Here is a 19366-nt window from a genome sequence, read left to right as displayed (position 1 = left end):
ACGAGAAAGAACTCATTTATTTATTTCTTTTAATTTTATTTATGGAAGCATGCGAAATTTAAGTAAGTCAAATATTTATGTAAAAACACTTCGTGCAAATGAATCATTCGATTCTTGAATGGGCCTATTATAAAATCTGGCAAAGACGGATGATTGCTTAGACCATCCCGCAGTCCGTCTAATCGTGTCGATGTCAATCCCCCGAGCATTTGCTTTTGAAACCGCAGCGTGTTTAGCACTGTACGCGCTGAACTGAGTCGTATCGACTCCAGCCTTCTTCAGAAAGTCTTTTACCCAATGGCTAAGTGTTTGAGCGCCTACGGCCTTATGTGGTTTAACAGTAGAGATAAACAGAGTTTTACTGTTCCCCCTTAACTTTTTAGTCATTTCCAAATATTTTAAGAGAGATCCAGCGACACATATTTTTTGTTTTCCGGCAAAAAACGGTAGAGTTAAATCTGGTTGAAAACCACCCGGCTTTGATGTTTTGATTAATTCAGGGATTTTTATATTAATGGCAGAAGCAGATATTTTTATATTGTCGATGGTAATTAGAGCCATAGTTTGTAGCCGTTGAGCTGTTGCGAGGATCATGAGTGTGACTGTCTTTTGTGACAATTCTTTAATCTTTAAGTCTGATGTCTCTGGAACAGATTCTATGTATTGAAGGACGCAATCAACATTCCATGTTGTTGTATATTTCGCTCTAGTGGGACGGTTCTTAAAAACACCACGCATAAAGCGGGTTATTAATTTTTTATTTGACAGATCTTGTTGCGTAATAAGGGCTATAGCCGCTTTGTCGGAATTAAGTGTGCCATACTTATAACCCAAATTGAACCTCATCGTAAGAAACTCAACTATCTTGACCTCATCGGCATTATAGATATTATAATTCTCTTCTTTCGTAAATAACCACCAGGCTTTTAGAGAAGATTCATACTGTTTCAAAGTAGACTTTGTGACAGAATCTACAATAATGTTAACTGCTTCCGGCGAGAGTCCTTGATTTAAATATTTTTGCCTGATAAGTACGCCGCTACCAGGGAAAGCGTCTTTGCCAGTGGATGTGTTTTGGATCTACAAGGAGACAATAATAGATGATTATTAGGTTTTAATATAATAGGTGGTTCTCTGAGCAACGACTTAAGTAGAGGAAACCATGGCTGACTAGGCCAGTTTGGTACTACGATCACTCCCTCAGTTCTGTCAGTAATGAATTTTTTAATCACTGCAGTGATTAAAGCGAATGGAGGAAAGGCGTACACTTTTTCATTTCCCCAGGATATTGTAAATGCATCTACTTTGAAGGACTCCGGGTTAGGAAATCTAGAGCAAAACTTTTTCACCTTCCGGTTCTCATATGTTGCAAATAAGTCTATCGTGAAAGAGCCAAATTTTTTAAGAATTAAATTAAATGCCCTATTCGATAATTCCCACTCCGTGTCAATATTTGTAATTCTGGAAGCTGCATCGGCTTGAAAATTTTCTTTTGAGGAAATATAACTAGCAAAAATCCAAATTTTCCTATGCTCACACCAGTCCCAAATTTCCTTCGCTAAATTACTCAACTTTGGAAACTGAACACTGCCTGCTCTATTAATATAAGCTATGGCTGTAGTGTTATCTATTCTTAGGAGTATCTCACAGTTTTTTAAGTTATTCGCGAATGATTTGAGGGCATGGAAAGCAGCTAATAGTTCTAAGAAGTTTATATTGTATCTAAGATGATTGGAATTCCACCAGCCATGGGCTGATTTTCCATCACAGAAAGCCCCCCACCCTGTTAAGGATGCGTCTGATGAGATTTCCATAATATATTTTGCAGTTCTTATCGGATTTTTGCCAATTTGACTATTTATTCCCCACCAAATCAAGTCCTTTTCCAGATAAGGCTTAACTACCATATTACCGTCATAGTCTCCATCATTTACCATTAGGTCTAAAAATTTTTGACGTTCTAATTTTTTACAATGAGACAGTCCGTAAGCAACAGCTGGGCAGGCTGCATTAAGAGTACCCAATAAAATAGCAAATTTTCTAATTTTACACACTGTCCCTATTTTAAATTCAGCAATAAGATTTTTAATATGCTCCTTTTTTACATCTGTTAATTCGATAGAATAGTCAACCGAATTTACTATAAAACCGAGAAATTTGCATTGTTGTGCAGGAATTAGACTACTTTTCTTATTATTTGTGACAAAACCAAGTTTTTGTAAGAAATTTTTTGCCCATAGAACTCTTTCTCGACAGATGTCATAAGATTTCGCTATGAAGATTATGTCATCAAGATAGATTGCTGACAAGAATCCCTTTTCTCTCAGAAAATTCATAACCGGTTTCATCAATTTGGTGAAAATATAAGGACTTATAGATAAGCCAAAAGGAAGGCACTTGAATTGGTACATTTGATTTTGGAAAATAAACCTTAAATATTTTCTACTACTTTTCGCAACTGGTACGAGAAGGTAAGCATCTTTAAGGTCTATAGACGCCATGAAGTCATTTAACATTAGGAGATTTTTAACAGTCCTAATATCTTCCATCTTAAAATGAGGAGCTGAAAGAAATCCATTTAGATTTTTTAAGTTTAGTATAAATCTATGAGAACCATCCGGTTTTTTAACCAGGAAATAAGTCGAAATAAATTGGTTCTCGACAGGATAACATTTTTCTATAGCCTTTTTATTGAGAAGTTTGTCGACTTCTATTTCAATCAGCCTTTCCTCATTTTTTGACCAAATTCGTTGCTCAGGAACAGTATTTTGGTGTGGAATATTCTGGAAACGGATTGAATATCCATCCAAACATGATAATATAAAATTATCTGTTGTTATATTTTCCCATTCTTTTTTGAAAAAATATAACCTACCACCTATAGGTAGCTCTCTTACCTCTGTTACTTCTTCGACGATTCCTTGGAGTCCCGGCTCTTTTCCCGAGATGATGTTGGATTTCTGCGGTTCTGAGTTCTCGATTTGAAGCGCGAAAATCTCCGATGGTTCACTGGGCCCGTCTGTCTGTATTGAGAAGACGGGCCTTTCCAGTTTCCCTGGGCTTGAGAACTCGGAAACTGTCTTTTAGGAGTTTTTTCTGAGCCCTTCAAACTTTGACAGGCACTTTCAATAGTTTTGGCTTCTTTAATTTGATCTGCCAATTTATCACCATAAAGCCACTCTTCTGAGTGGATCGAATCTACCAGTGTCTTCACACTCTTTTTCATAACTGGTGTAATATATGCTTTTCTAGCTGCTGAATGCTGATGAAAAGTTTCAGCTAGTAATTTCCCAGTATCGCTGAGGCACTCCAAGAGCTTTAGCTCATCGACTTCCTCCTCCGGATCTTTAAGGAGTAGTGAGATAGCAGATCCAACTGCAATAATTGCTGTTCCCACGTATTCCTGAATTTGCACAAAATGCTGGTCTCTTTTCTTGGTTACTTCCGCCAGAGCTCCCACAATCTCTAGATTTATTTTAGGAGGTTCAGTATATAGCTCTCCTTTTCTCACATATTTTTTAAGTAAATTCTTTTTTACTTCATCAGAAAGACCTTCTTTTATCCAAGTCTTCCAGCGGTTTTTTATTTCTGCGTGGAGCTCAACTGAATTATCCAACTTAACATTAGGATCCTCTCCCAAAATTTCTAGTACCTCCGAACCTAATGTCGATCCATCCTTTTGGGGTTCTTCATCTTGCACCTTGGTTGGGGAACTAACCGGGATTTCAACTACTTCGTCAGGCAAAGTATCCTGCTCTCCATCCTTCTTGGATGTTAATTGTTCGTCAGATTTTTGCTCTATAAAAATCAAAGAGAAATTTTGGTGTAAATAAAACTCTTGACACGTATTGTGAAGGTTTTAGTCACTATTTATGCAGCAAGTTACTACGTTTGTTTATGACTTTTTCTCAAGGAAAAAACAATCAAAGAAAAGTTCGTATTGAACTTGAGCTATTTGCTCCTTGACTTATTGTCTAGTCGCCTTCGTTAGGCTTGCGTTAGTCGTATTGACAAAACACAAAATGCATATAAATACAAAAAAAAAAAATTTTTTTTTTTTTTTTTCGTATTGAAAAAAAAAATTAATTAATTATTTGCTTACTGCATTATAAGAATCTTACCTGGAGTTGAATCTTTTTGATTATTCTCCTGGACTTTATTAGTTGTCTGTCTAGCAAGTGACTCGACAATTTTTGTAAGGTTATCCAGTTGCGTCTGCATATTTTGCCATTTTCTATCTTCACGTTCACGTTTTCGATCACTTGATCTGGATCGTGAACGTTTTCTTTTCTTGTCTTTCGACATTGTTTTTTATTAAAATTTATTTAAATAATAATATTTTAATAAGCTGTTATATTCTCGATGTTGTTGTTTGGACACAACGAAACTATATGAGGTAAGTAGGTAGTACAGAGCGCCACGGACGAGGGTGGCAGCACTGAGAATTTTAAAAGTTTAAACTCTGAAAGTTGTGGATTTGGACATAGCTGACGCTACTACATCTGTAATCATCGAGAACGAGACGTCGTAGCATAATATGAAGATTGCTTATAAAATAAAAATCATCTTTATAAATTATTTGCATTAATTATATTACATTAGGGTGGGGAGCATCTCTGCAGAGAATTTCTCTACATTTTATAATCCCTTAGCAGAAATCTTTATTTTAAAAAACTCTCAGTATAAAGCTCTACAATGAAAACAAATCAATTTAAAACATCCTTTATTTGAAAATCTGTCAGGAAACAATTGATTGAAATGAAACTTCTCTATATAGTAAAACTCTCAGGCGATGCATCTCTCAGAAACAAAAGCTTGATAATTTGCTAAATTCATGTGTATTCTTTTTTTATTAAAATAATCAAAAATATATAGTATATTACATACCTAGGCCAGTAAAATAAAAAAAGTCTCAGATCACATGTAATTGTTGGCCGAGGCGAAGCCGAAGTTGACAAACATGTGATCTGAGGCTTTCTTATTTACTGGCCAAGGTGTGTATACTATTTTTCTGCTCGGGATAGCCGGAATGTGGCAACTTTGTTTAGCGCAGCGGCCAGAAAGTTGCTACTTTCCGGCCGGAGGGCAGAAAAAGTTTTTTGAGATCTCAAAATGTGATCGTCCAATGAAAACTAGATTTAAAAAAATATTTTATAGATGTTATAATTATTGATAACTAGAACTTTATATTTTTGATTATTTTAAGGAAGTTCGAGCGAATCTAATGTAAAAAATAATTTCCAACTTTGAGCTTTGAAATTAAGTATACGTATAAATAAATACGTCATTTATCCCGTACAAAAATAAATTTTGGTTCATTATGAATTTCCGGATGAACTTCAGATTGTGAAATAAATATGAATTTCATAATAAATTTCACGGCGAATTCCAGCGGAATTTCATGATGAATTTGAAACAAATTGTATATGAAACTTAATTTTTTAATCTATAAAAAAATATTCGCAGTCAATTATATTGGAATTTTTAGTTTAATTTATACTGACTTATAATTTATGATTCTTAAACTTCTATTTGGATATATTTTTTGGAGTAAAAAGACACAATATGCAAAATAATATTTTGAAATTAATCATGAAATTCATCTAGAATTCGCCGTGAAATTCATGATGAATTTCGAATCATTTTTTTGTATATTGTGTTCTTTTACTCCAAACAATTCATCTAAATAAAAGTTTAAGAATCTTAAATGTTGAGTCAGTATAAATTAAACTAAAAATTCAAATATAATTGACTGCGAATATTTTTTCATTGATTAAAAAAATTAAGTTTCATATACAATTTGTTTCAAATTCATCATGAAATTCAGGATTTTAAATTGATTTGTGTTCATTGTAGAGTTTTATACTGAGAGTTTTTTAAAATAAAGATTTCTGCTGAGGGATCATAAAATGTAGAGAAATTCTCTGCAGAGATTCTCCCCACCCTTACATTATAATAACGTTTATTGTAAATTACCAAATTCTATCACAGCTCATAATTATCTTTTATATTTTTAAATATTAAAAACGTTAATTTATTTAGTGAATTTAATTATTATCATGTATTCCAGCTGTAGGGTTATAAAAAGTGTCAAAATAAAATTGCTATTTTTGCTTTTTATTTTAAATAAATATTTGTTAACAAATATTCATTAACCATTAATAAATATTCATTAACAGTTAATAAATTGTAATTAATAAATTACTTATTAACTGTTAATAAATATTTGTTAACTGTTAACAAATATTTATTAACATTTAATAAATCGTATTTAATAAATAATTTATTAAACTGTTAATAAATATTCATTAAATCCTACGATGTTAAAAAATCATTTATTAACAGTTAATAAAGCTTATTAAATATAAACAAATCCTTCTATCAGTGTCGGATCATCGAATCGTGAAAATTTTACTAGATTATTACGTAAAAATATTTAATAGTTAATAAAATATTTATCCTTGCTTGAGCATTGAAGTAATTACGTCCAACTACACGGAAAGAAAATTGTACGAAAAATTACAATGCAAACATCGTAATTTTTAGTATTCGCTATGAGTGTGACTGCAGCGCCAGTCAAAATATGAACTACGGGAGGCTGTCAGAGTATGTTTTTATACGTATGTCAATAGCAAGAAACATAAAAATAAATAAATTTTATAAATAATTGTAAAAAAAAAAGTTATAAAAAATATGTGACAATTTTATACACCGATAGAAGGATTTGTTTGTTAATGAATATTTTTTAACTGTTAGCAAATATTTATTTAAAATCAAAAGCAAAAATAGCATTTTCTTTTGACACTTTTTATAATCCTATAGCTGGAATACATGATAATAATTCAATTCACTAAATAAATTAACCTTTTTAATATTTATAAATACAAAAGATAATTATGAGCTATGATAGAATTCGGTATTTTACAATAAACGTTATTATAATGTAATATAATTAATACAAATAATTTATAAAAATGATTTTTGTTTATAAGAAATCTTCATATCATATGATATTACAAGCAAAACAAATTCACTCAACAAAATATTTATTAACTGTTAATAAATATTCGTTAACTATTAATAAATAGTTATTAACTATTAATAAATGTACTTTCCTACCAAATAAATATTTATTGAATGTTAAAAAATATTTATTAAAGTTTAATAAATTAAATAATTGTCTTAAAATAAATTAAATTATTAATAGTTAATAAATCCTTTTATCAGTGTAATAATTGCAGTTTTGTTTTTTAGTTAAACGAATCAACAACAAGTACGTATAATGATAAAAAATAAAAAAGATTGCAGTAAATATTTCTGCTGGTATTTTTTAAGACACAACAACTCTGGTGTCTCATTTTTTTTTAATTTATTAAAATTAAAACAAAATAAATACTTCCACGTGTACTTACTTACAATTTTAGGAATAATAGCCTCCCGTAACTCCGAAAGTAACCACTGCGAACGCTTCAGTCGATTTCATTTCCCCTACCATGGCTTCACTCAGAGCGAATAGGACATTGCAGTGCCGGGCCAGAACTCAAACATCGTAATTTATACGATGAAACATCGAAAATTTCTATCACTCAAATTAAAAAGAAGTTTAGATCACCGAAAAAATAATTCTGTACCATTCAGGAATCGGAATTCAGGAATTCAGACGGCAGCATCGTAAAAAACGAGATACTGAAAGTCTAGTCCTGGATTACGATGTTACTATAGTAATTTTTCATAGGATTTTTTTTCCGTGTAGTTGAAGTCGAAGATTCTCTAATCTTTTGCGGGCGATTATGTTGAAAAATTGAAGATAATGTGGATCACTTTTGGTCAAATCTCCACTGATCATAAATTAGTTGTAAGGTAAGAGCCCCAGTACCCGCTTAGGGATCAATACCTGCTCACCATGTATTTGTATATCTATATTTGGAAATTCAGGGAGTAAGCAGGTACTGGTCCCTCAGCAGGTACTGATCCCTAAGCAGGTACTGGGGCTTTCACCTTATTATATTTACAGTGATTGTATTTAAATTAGAGTAACCTGTCGCTTTACAAAGTTCAGGGATTAGATAAAGTAACTCATCCTTTTCAGCACAGTGATCTCGCATAGGTAAGCGAGCAACAAGGAGCGGTTGAATTCTATTATTTATCCTTATTATCAGGGCCTGGAAGTTGGGGCAAAACAATTAAAAATAAAAAAAGAGCGAAATTCACACGACAATGCCTAGCAATAAAACAATAGCGAGCAAATTCACACGCATAATTCATGTCATAGCCTAGAAATTAAATGTCAAAACAAAATAAGTTTGGCAGCAAAAACACGTGTGTTTATGTTGAAGAACTCTGAAATTAGCTGTAAAATGAAATATAAATAAATTTATTACTTGGTGCGTTTGCAGACAAAAAGTAAGACAAAAAATAATACAAAAAATAAGACAAAAAATAAGACATGAAATAAGACAAAAAGTAAGGCAACAAGTAAGACAAAGAATAAAACAGAAAATAAGACAAAAAATCTGGAAATCGGTTGACCGCGCAGGCCAACCCTAGAATCTCCCGCTAAGTTTGGATTTCAAGCGCCTTAGAATGAGTTTTTTGGTTAATATTTGAGCTTTTTAAGCTTAAAGCACCGTTTTTCATATATTGAGCTCTTTGAGCTCAAAATATATTTATTAAACTATAACTTTTGAATGCGTCGTTCGATTTTCATTTTTTAAAAAGTATTCGACGCAGTTTTTAAAGCACAAAAAGAAAATCTATAGGTTCATATTGATTGGCTGAGGAATCTCAGATATTTTTTAAAAATACCGAAAAATAATTTTGTGAATTTTTAAACAACTAAAACTTTTGAATGCGTTGTTCTATTTTAATTTTCGAAAATGCATTCGAAGCAGTTTTTCAAGCACAAAAAATGTATGTATAACACAAAATATTTATAGTATAAATTTATATTATAATATTTATAGCTCAAAGAGCTCAATATATGAAAAACGGTGCTTTAAGCTTAAAAAGCTCAAATATTAACCAAAAAACTCATTCTAAGGCGCTTGAAATCCAAACTTAGCGGGAAATTCTAAGGTTGGCCTGCGCGGTCAACCGATTTCCAGATTTTTTGTCTTATTTTCTGTTTTATTCTTTGTCTTACTTGTTGTCTTACTTTTTGTCTTATTTTTTGTCTTACTTTTTGTCTTATTTTTCGTATTATTTTTTGTCTTACTTTTTGTCTGCAAACGCACCAAGTAATAAATTTATTTATATTTCATTTTACAGCTAATTTCAGAGTTCTTCAACATAAACACACGTGTTTTTGCTGCCAAACTTATTTTGTTTTGACATTTAATTTCTAGGCTATGACATGATTTATGCGTGTGAATTTGCTCGCTATTGTTTTATTGCTAGGCATTGTCGTGTGAATTTCGCTCTTTTTTTATTTTTAATTGTTTTGCCCCAACTTCCAGGCCCTGCTTATTATATATTATATTAGTTATAATAATAATAATAATAATCCATCTAATTAAATGTTACCATGGGGTTTTTACTAATGTCCATGTAATCAATGCGGTATGTATTATTGTTGTAGACAGTTAATACTGTTACACCAATGACTTCAGATTTGCAAGCTATCTGTAAATTAAAAAAATAAGATAAATTAAATAAATTAAATTTTATAAATATACATATAAATTGTTCTAATAAAATGAGAAAATAAACTTCCATTTAATGATATCATTGAAATTAAAGCAGATTCTAATTAAAAAATTAAAATTAATATATTTAATTAAAAATAAAAATCCGATGACATTAAATTTAACTGTCACTTGACATTTTTTTTTATTTTTTTTAATAAATAAATTATGGAAAAAAAATTATTAAAAAAATGAACTTGTAGAAATTTTAAAAAATCAAAAATGCAATTTTTTTAAAATAATTTTTTAGACCAAATTTTTTTGTTAAAAAAATTAAAAAATTGTCAAGTGACAGCTAAATTAAATGTCATAATCCGATGATATTTAATTTAGCTGTCACTTGACAATTTTTTTCATTTTCTTTAATAAATAAATTATGAAAAAAATGGACTTGCAGAAATTTTAATAAATTAAAAATGCAACTTTTTAAAAATAATTTTTTAGAACAAATTTTTTTGTTAAAAAAAAATAAAAAATTGTTAAGTAGGCGGCAATCGATATGGTTTTTTGAGCTCTATAAATGATTTCGAACAAAAAAATTGATCTGATGAAAAATTTCGGAGTTATTACAAAAAAACACTTTTTTCGATTTTTTTCGACAACGATATCTCACGAACGCATCAACCGATTCTGACGCTCTATATGGTGATCGATGCAGGATTTCAAGGTTAAGAGCTGATTAGTTTTTGAAGTTGATCGGTTCAGCCAATTCGGAGATATTTAAAAAAAATGAAAAAAAAAAAACAAATTTCTAATGAGCTAAGCCGCTATTGGACTTAAAACCTTTAGCTCAGCGGCATAATTTTTTATTTTCTATATACTACCAGATTTTCTGGTATAGCAGTAAAAAAAAAAAAATATCGCTTAAATGAATTTTTCCGTGGTCTTGAGCTAAAGGAGAACTGGATACCTGGCATAACTGAAGATGATTCAAATCACTAAACTAGTGCTATTGGCTGTGTTTTAAATTCTAACTTTAAATCCCAAATTTTAAATTCAAATCCAAGTCCGAGATTTATCATTTATCATTTATCGTTCATCAACTATTATCCTAATTAAAAATTTTTATTCTCCTTTATTTACTTCATTCTTATTTATTTTTAAGCGATATTAGTTGATTTCATTATTCTTATCTTCAAATTGTATGTTATGTTTAAATAGTTATATTTCTAAACTTGTCAATTTATTTATATAGATCTGTTTATATTGCTACATGTACTTTTTATCTGCTATTTTTGTCCCATTTGCCATTCGGCTAGTGCCTTGGCATTTAAATTAAATAAATAAATAAATAAATAAATAAATTAAATATGACACCCTAATAAACATACATGTTCCCTCAACAAGTTATAATCCAACCAATTTTTCCCAATTTTTCAATATGTATGAGACATAAAATATGTATGGGATTATTTTAACAATAATATGTATGGGACATAAAATTTGAAAATTAATTTGTGGCTTTTTTAAAAATTATAAATAAATAAATTTAGACGAAATTGAAAATTTTATTATCGTTTAGAGTTATTTTTGGACGAATTATGAACCTCGGCTGCATGCAATGGAGCCAAATTAAATTTTTTTATCTAATCGTTACATCTGATGAAAATTTGTTATTCTAAGTTGTACACATACGATACCGAGCGACGAAATAAGGTCATTTTTTAATAAATTTAATTTTAATACTTTAACATTACTCATGATAATTTAAAGTGGAGTTAAAAGCTACATGGTGCTATCGTTAATGAGAATCTGAGGTAACTTTCTGGTAAATTGCCTTTTATCACCATCGATAATTTATTTTCATCAATTTTTATTAATTATGCATTAATTTCTTTACTATGAAATCCGTGATATTTTAATCATGATTTTGATCAATTTTTTTAATTTTTTAGTTGTTCTATTCTTGATACGGGATATAAGAAAATGTAGAAATATTGCAAATCATCTCTAAATCTTTGATCGAACGTCAAAAGTTTTCAACAATTCATGATGAATGTTTCAATCAAAATACTCAAAAATTCACCGCTATGACAAGAAAAATTCAAAAGAAAAAAAATTTTTGCACTAATTAATTTTTGAATTTTTTATCATCCAAAAACGCGATAGAGGCAGTTGAAATAATAAGGGTTTAGTGAAAGTTCAATTTGAGTTTGAATTCAATCAGTCAAATCGTTTTAAAAAATATTAAAGAAATGTTAACTAAAAAATAATGTTTTTTTTTTTCACAAAACGTCAAAATTTTTGACCAATCAAGTTAAGACTTCATATGGACTGTTTATGCTTGAAAAAATGTGTTGAATATTTTCAGAATAATCAAAAAAATTAAACAATATATTCAAAATTACAAAGAAAAGTTCCGATAGTCAAAAAAAAATTTTTATTGAACCAATTTCAAGATTTTGTTTTAGAATAAAAAAATAAGAAAAAATTTATAATGTGTTCAAATAATGTTCGATTTCTAATTATTGACTATCGATAATTAACCAACACTAATTATGGCTGTTAAATTTGATGCATTCAAGTAATTCTTAATCAAATGATAAAATACAGTTATGTTATTTTCAATATCTCAGTACTTCTAATAATTGTTATTTCAGATTAAAAACTAATAAAAGTTATATCACCGATAGTGGTAATATGTCATTGAAATTAACATTAATCATCTTTGATATAAAATTGATGTAATAGAACTACAGAATGTTGATCAATGTCTTTATCAAAGATAAAATAGAATATGAACTTATCATTTTAATAAAACATACTCCAAAATTAGGCCACGTAACCCCAAATCCAAATAATATTTATTGGTACCAATACAATTTTTAGGTTGAGTAATTACGATAAAAATTACGCTTTTTTTTAAGCAGGTGAAAATTGAAATTTTCCTCAAACTTTTGGTCCTTAGTTTTCTACCTTTTTTTCGTTCATGATTTTTTTCTATTCTTTCACGGAAAAAAAAATTTCGTTCTGGTAACGTAACTGTAGAGTCACCACAACTATACACAGTTTACTGTTCGTTGTAGAGTTACAGTAACAAAATGTTATTTTTATCCCGCCTAGGCCCAAAATTCGGATTCTATCCATTCTATCTGAGATCGAAGTGATTCACAGATTCGGCAGAATATGGCGCCAAGGTCCGTTCAAAAATCCCGTTGTAAACAGAGCGCCAGACTACCGACTGTGTTTACTGTAAGCAGAACGGTATTTCGAGGTTGCAAAATTTTATTTAATTATATGGTTCTCCTTTTTCCAAAATGATATATTATAAAAGTAATTTATACTTTATTTTACTGATATTAATTAATTATAATCAATTACAACACTTAATTCACTTAAAATTATTAAATTTTATCAGCACAAACTATAGTAAGCCCAGAAATTTCGATCCTGACTTTTTTTCGATGGGGAATATCAGCGCCACAGACTAGATAAAATAAAAATGTGTAGTAATCCTTCCTATAGACACGCAACTACAGTAAAAAGTGATTCATAGCTTGCATCTATGGCCGCCAGGGTGCACTGGAATTACATCTACATAAACTGTAGCTTCAAGAGGATAGTTTGCAGTAAAAAATGCAGAACACGAGATTTAAGTTGTTATCAATTGTAAATTTTCATTATAATTACAAAAAATACTAAAATCTGAACAAAAACAGTTTCACTGTAAAAAAGTCGCGCCAAGTCCACGTTCATAAGACTATTAGGAAAAAAAAATTTTTTCTTTACAAAAAGATACAAAATAAAAAAATTAAAAAATCCGAGTAACCGATATGATTGTTTATGATTTTCGGAAATTAAAAAAAATTTTATTGTAAATTTAAAAATTAAAAAAAAAATTTTAGAACGTACTAGAAGTGCTCGCGCATTATCGTGCAATAACTATTATCGAGTTCCTATAGCAAAATTTTTTTCTCCGTGTTGAAACTTGGCGGTGTTGCTTACTACTGCTATAAACGCAGCCGTAATTTGAATCCGAACAAAAACAGTTTCACTGTAAGAAAAATCGCGCCAAGTCCACGTTCATAAGACTATTAAGAAAAAAAAAATTTGTTTTTTTCTTTACAAAAATATATAAAATAAAAAAATTAAAAAATCCAAGTAACCGATATGATTGTTTATGATTTTCGGAAATTAAAAAAAATTTTGTTACAAATTTAAAAATTAAAAAAAAAAGTTTGGAACGTATTTAGTGTGCGCGGTTGCAAAATTTAAAAAAATTGGAATACACAATGACGCACACCAAGTACGTTCCAAAATTTTTTTCTTAATTTTTAAATTTATAACAAAATTTTTTTTTAATTTCCGAAAATCATAAACAATCATATCGGTTACTTGGATTTTTTAATTTTTTTATTTTATATATTTTTGTAAAGAAAAAAACAAATTTTTTTTTCTTAATAGTCTTATGAACGTGGACTTGGCGCGATTTTTTTTACAGTGAAACTGTTTTTGTTCGGATTTTAGTATTTTTTGTAATTATAATAAAAATTTACAATTGGTACCAACTTAATTAAATCTCACGTTGGTTGCATTTTTTATAGCAAACTATTCCCTTGAAACTACAGTTTATGTAAAAATAACTCCAGCGCACCCTGGCGGGTGTAGATGCAAGCTGTGAAATATCTATTTTTAACTGTAGTTTCCCATCTAATGAAGGATTACTATGCATTCTCGAATTATTTAGTCTGTGGCAGATCACTTTGCCCGTCGAAAAAAAAGTCAGAATCGAAATTTTTGCGTTGCTATTGGTAAATGGCACCGTGTAAAAAGGCCTATTGCCAAAACCCGCTTTGAGTAATTAAATTTTTTAACGCCAGATGTCAAGTACGTCACCGCCATAAGAATACATGACCCGTTTTGAGTAGTGCTGTTTTCGACCACGAGGCGGTGTCTTGCAATTGCCACTTACCAATAGTTTGTGCTGATTAAATTTAATAATTTCAAGTAGATTAATTGTTATAAGTGAATATAATTAATTAATAACAGTCAAATAAAGTATGAATTACTGTTATAATATACAATTTAGAAAAAAAAAGTACCGTAGAGTTAAATAAAATTTTGCAACCTCAAAATACCGTTCTGCTTACAGTAAACACAGTCGGTAGTCTGGCGCTCCGTTTACAGCAGATTTGAACGGAACTTGGCGCCAGATTCTACCGAATCTGTGGATATGATTTGTTACTGATTTATACTTATTTCACTGAAAAACAATTATTCAATCTAATAAAAACATTTCCTTCAAAATTCAACCATTGTACTATTTTTGAAAATGATATTAATATATTCCACCTAAAATCTTTTTCTTATGGTAAAATTTTCCGGAAATATTACCTACTTGCTCCAAAAATACTCAAACTAATGAATTTTTGCACGTGTTTACAAAAAGTATACCAACGATTACTTTAACTACCTAAAAATAATCCCACAATAAAGTTGGTAGAAAATGCCTCTGGACTAGAGATAATTCAAAATCAATTCATAGAACAGATTAATAAAAGACTACCCTGCGGGTTTCATTAGTTATTCTCCTTGCTTAATTACCATAGACATTATTTTCAGTTTATGACTATTTGAAAACTGATAATGAGATATTTGTGTTGAATCAAATGAGTCAAATGAGAGTGTCCTACAAAGTGGGGGTAAAAAAATCCCACGATCTGGCCGCACTGGTGTTGATCAGATAGCCTCAATGTTAACGAGGAGAGAATGAGAAGCGATCCACGATATAAAAAGTCTGTATTTTCGGTAATTTTCATCAGTCAGTTTTCGAGATTCATAATTGTCAAAGTAATCAAGAGAGTCTGACATCATGAAGGCTCTCGTATTCTGTCTTGTCGCCCTGGCGGCTTATAAAGCTCAAGTAAGTTTTTCACAATTTTTTTTTTTCAATTGTTTTATATTAATTACTTGTCAAGAAAAATTCTAAATATTATCAAGTATCTATTAATCCTAATATCGCAATGAAAAAATTTTTATGACTTTTGAAAAGAATCTCTTTAAGGTCAAAAATTTTGAAAACTGTCTCAGCACAACATTTATTTTTTGAATTCTCAAAGTACAATATTTTTTAAACACGTCGTTCAATTTTGATTTTTTTGCTGAAATTCAAAGGATTTTTTCAAGTTCAAAAATTATATATGGCTTTCAATCGATTAGTCAAAAAATTTTAAACTTATCAGAAAAACAAAAAAAAATTTCTTTTGATTTTATTTTTTGAATATTTTTGAACGGCTCGACTATTTAATTTCAAGATATAAGCATCAATGAACCTGTTTATTTTTAATTTTATTGATTCGTTTTGAAGATATTGTACGACAAAATTTAATTTAATTGATTTCTTAAAATTGTACCGAAATCAATAACTATTAACAGTTATTAATTTTTAAAGCAAAAATTAAAAAGTGGCTTTTATTTATTTATTTCATTTTACTTGAGCTTTTTTGTATAAGTGTATAATTTTCAACTAAATCCACAATTAATCACTGAATAAAAAAGTGTTAATAAATAAAAATGACGTTCTAAATTTTTTCGATCAATTTCAGGGGTTGACTTTGTCAAAGCCAAATAGAAACATTAAATCAGCAGCAGCAACAATAGCAGCATCAGCAATAAAGGAAAATGAAATGTTAGACAGCAGTGCGTTAAGAGGATTAAATGCCACAGAAGAAAATCAATTAAGAATCGAGATAGTCGCCGCCAACATAATCCGTGGATTGTTCAACGAAGCGGAATCTTTGAAGAACAAAACTATGAATATATTGACAAAGCATAGTATAAATACAACTCGTCTCAGCTACGATAAATCATTGCGGTCACTGATTGCTATCAACAACGTAACAGAAATGGCAAATGCGTTCATAATCAACGCTATCAATGACATGAAAAAGAAAGGATACACTATTAAGAACCAGACAATTGAAGAAATCCAGTCTAAGTCTCAAAATTTAACTTTGACTTTCTACGAAGATTTACAAAAAGCGATCGAGAAAATGGAAGCGATGAAGAAATCAGCTCATGAAGTAATTGATAAATCGATAACGACTCTTCAGACTGACGGAGATTCTATTAAACACAAGACCATTGATGAATTGGAATTGGCTAGTAAGAATCTTACTTCGATATATCAGAAAAGTGTTGAAGAGGCACGACAGAACATTGAAGATATGAAAATAAGTGCACAGAAAATGATCACCAATTTTATTGAAACTATAGGAACTGAAAAAAAAGCTTTCCAGGAAGATACTATAAAAAAATTTAAATTGCAAGCTAACAACATCACTGAAATGTTCCACAAGAATATCAATGAAACGACGGCCCAAGTTGATATCGCGATCAAGCAAAAAAACGAACAAGCCTTAGCGAGCATTGAAGAAGTTTGGAAAAAGACCCACTCTGGATTATACAAGGAAACAGAAGGTGCAAGAAAGAATTTCTCAGATCATCTACATAACGTCCAGCAAAGTCTGAAAACTGAGTTAGATTTAAAGGTTCAACAAATTGATGACGATGTCGTCGAAAAGATTGAGAATGCTATTAATGAGCTGGAAGAACGTGAAACGCAGCTGGAGAGTAACCTCGATCTGAAAAAGAAGGAAATTCTTGAAGAGTTGGAGAAAAAAAATAACAAAACTAAATTCGAAGAAGAGCTCAAGTCTATCAAGAATTCCTTCATAAACAGTGTTAACAAAAGCTTAGAGAATTCTGAGGAATTATTTTTGAAGAAGTTCATTTCTGCTATCACGGAAACTACTAAATCGAAAGCTAAAGTCTTTGAGGGAGCTCTAGGTAACGAACTCAAAGAGTACAACAGGCTTTTAAAGAAAAACAAAGCTTTGTATGTAATGGAATTGAAAATGATGAAGAAGTCGATCGAAGCAGCGCTAAGGGTTATGGAAGGATCGTCGACAACTGAAGACTGTGAGGATACTGTTGAATTAGACGTAGACGCAAGTGAGGATGAAGTTAAGGAAAACAATAATAAACATGCTAAAGAAATTCTAGTACCAAAAACTGAGGAACCCTGTACTTGTTATTTGATAACTTTGTCGAAAAATGAAGCTGTTGAAAGCAACGAGCCACAAATAGTATCTGTTTTGACAAAAATTGATGAAAAATCTAATGTTTCCGCTTCAACCGATGAACAAATCAGTGCTTCCGAATCTGAGATCGGAAAGAAGGTAATATTGAATGGTAAAAAAGTTTCTTACAGTGAAAAAGTTCCAGTCAAATCTTCTAATGAATCGTCAATTATTAGCACTTCTGGAACTCCTGAAGTAAACACACGGTCCGTTGAAAAAGACGATTCCAGTGCTTCCCCTGAGAGTTCAGAAAGTTCATCTAATGAAACCGACGAAGCTAAAATCGAATCTATTGTTCCGATGGGTGAAAAAACACATGACCGAAAAAAATCTATCGAGAAAGAAGTCACTACTCGAGTAGAAACTGTATATTATGATGGTGTTGAAAATAAAAACACTACTACTCCAAGTAGCTCCAAAAACATAACTCTATCGAGTGGTGATAACACTCCTGCAACTTCTGAACACAGTCAAATTGACCTAAAAACAAACGCAACTGCAACAAGCACCACCGAGGCCGAAAAAATTGAAAGTACCACTGAGGCTAAAACTACAAAAACCACTACAGTTGCTTCAGTTGACAATGTAGAACAAGTAAATAACGCTATCGAGAAGACTGTAGAAGTTGATCCTAATATCACTAAGAAAATTTCAATTCAATATTTTAACGAATCGTCAATTGTTGGCACTACTGAAAAAATCACACGACCTGTTGAAAAGGACGGTCTCAGTGCTTCTTCTGTGAGTTCAGAAAGCTCATCTAATAAAACCGAAGAAGCTAAAATCGAATCTGTTGTTCCGATGTGTGAAAAAATACATGGCCGAAAAAAATATATCGTGAAAGACGTCACAGAGAATTTCAATAGGTTAATTAGTAATACGAACACCTTCATTCCTGGTAAAACTGAAGAGAAGAAGGAAACTCTTTTAAATACTGATCGTTACCCTGTTTTTGATTACGATGTCATCGATGCTGACTCATTAACGCACGAACAGTTGACAGAATTGAGCAAGCAAGCCATCAGAGACAGTGACAGTAAATTCGCTATTCACAGTCTAAAAGATGTAATCAAGGACTTCGTATCTAAGATGAATATGGATTCATTTGAGTCGGAACTTCTCGCGTATAAACAGTAACAGAAATTTACAAGTAATTAACAATAAGAAATCATTCCTTGACTTTATCTTTAATTTTACCCGTTTTCGTAATACTAACATCAATTTTCAGGTGTCGGAGTTTAATGAAATCGTGATCCACTCTCAAAGCTGATCGTTTGTGAGGAAACCAATTTCGACGAGCCTTCCTATTTGTTATCAAGCTTCTTATTTTATCTGCATGTTTAAAACATTTAATACAAAGTCGATCAACCATTACTGTGATTCGTGTCAACGAACAGAGGAATTAATGGTCTCCTGCAGCTACTACCTAAAACTTATTCAATTATATATACTACTTTATATATATACTTTATATATACTACTTAACACACTACTTTATATATTATATTAAAATTTTTTGTATCAATTTTGGATGGCCGCAAGGAGTTTCGACTTCATGGCCAATTAAATAAATAAATAGTAATAAATAGATAATATTGTTAT

At 30.6% G+C, this 19366-nt stretch overlaps 2 protein-coding genes and 1 long non-coding RNA gene across 3 annotated transcripts; 2 read left to right on the top strand and 1 right to left on the bottom strand.

Moving 5' to 3' along the window:
• Nucleotides 1–1010: 1010 nt before the first annotated feature.
• On the bottom strand, nt 1011–2549 carry LOC123260446. The gene has a single exon (XM_044721547.1). The coding sequence runs from the start codon at nt 2547–2549 to the stop codon at nt 1011–1013; it is 1539 nt and encodes a 512-aa protein (XP_044577482.1).
• Nucleotides 2550–7233: 4684 nt separating this feature from the next.
• LOC123261630 lies at nt 7234–7515 on the top strand. Its single transcript, XR_006508714.1, has 2 exons — nt 7234–7273; nt 7425–7515. It is a non-coding gene; the product is annotated as an uncharacterized LOC123261630 (long non-coding RNA).
• A 7877-nt stretch (nt 7516–15392) lies between these two features.
• On the top strand, nt 15393–18635 carry LOC123260445 (putative leucine-rich repeat-containing protein DDB_G0290503). Its single transcript, XM_044721546.1, has 3 exons — nt 15393–15546; nt 16229–18569; nt 18631–18635. Exons 1-3 carry the CDS (start codon nt 15496–15498, stop codon nt 18633–18635), a joined length of 2397 nt encoding a protein of 798 aa, XP_044577481.1. The 5' UTR covers nt 15393–15495.
• Nucleotides 18636–19366: the final 731 nt, after the last annotated feature.

Source organism: Cotesia glomerata, linkage group LG3 (genome assembly GCF_020080835.1).
Source record: "Cotesia glomerata isolate CgM1 linkage group LG3, MPM_Cglom_v2.3, whole genome shotgun sequence".
NCBI classification, from domain to species: Eukaryota; Metazoa; Arthropoda; class Insecta; order Hymenoptera; family Braconidae; genus Cotesia; species Cotesia glomerata.
The sequence above is the reverse complement of the archived record's forward strand: the minus strand, read 5'-3'. Positions and strand labels throughout refer to the sequence as shown.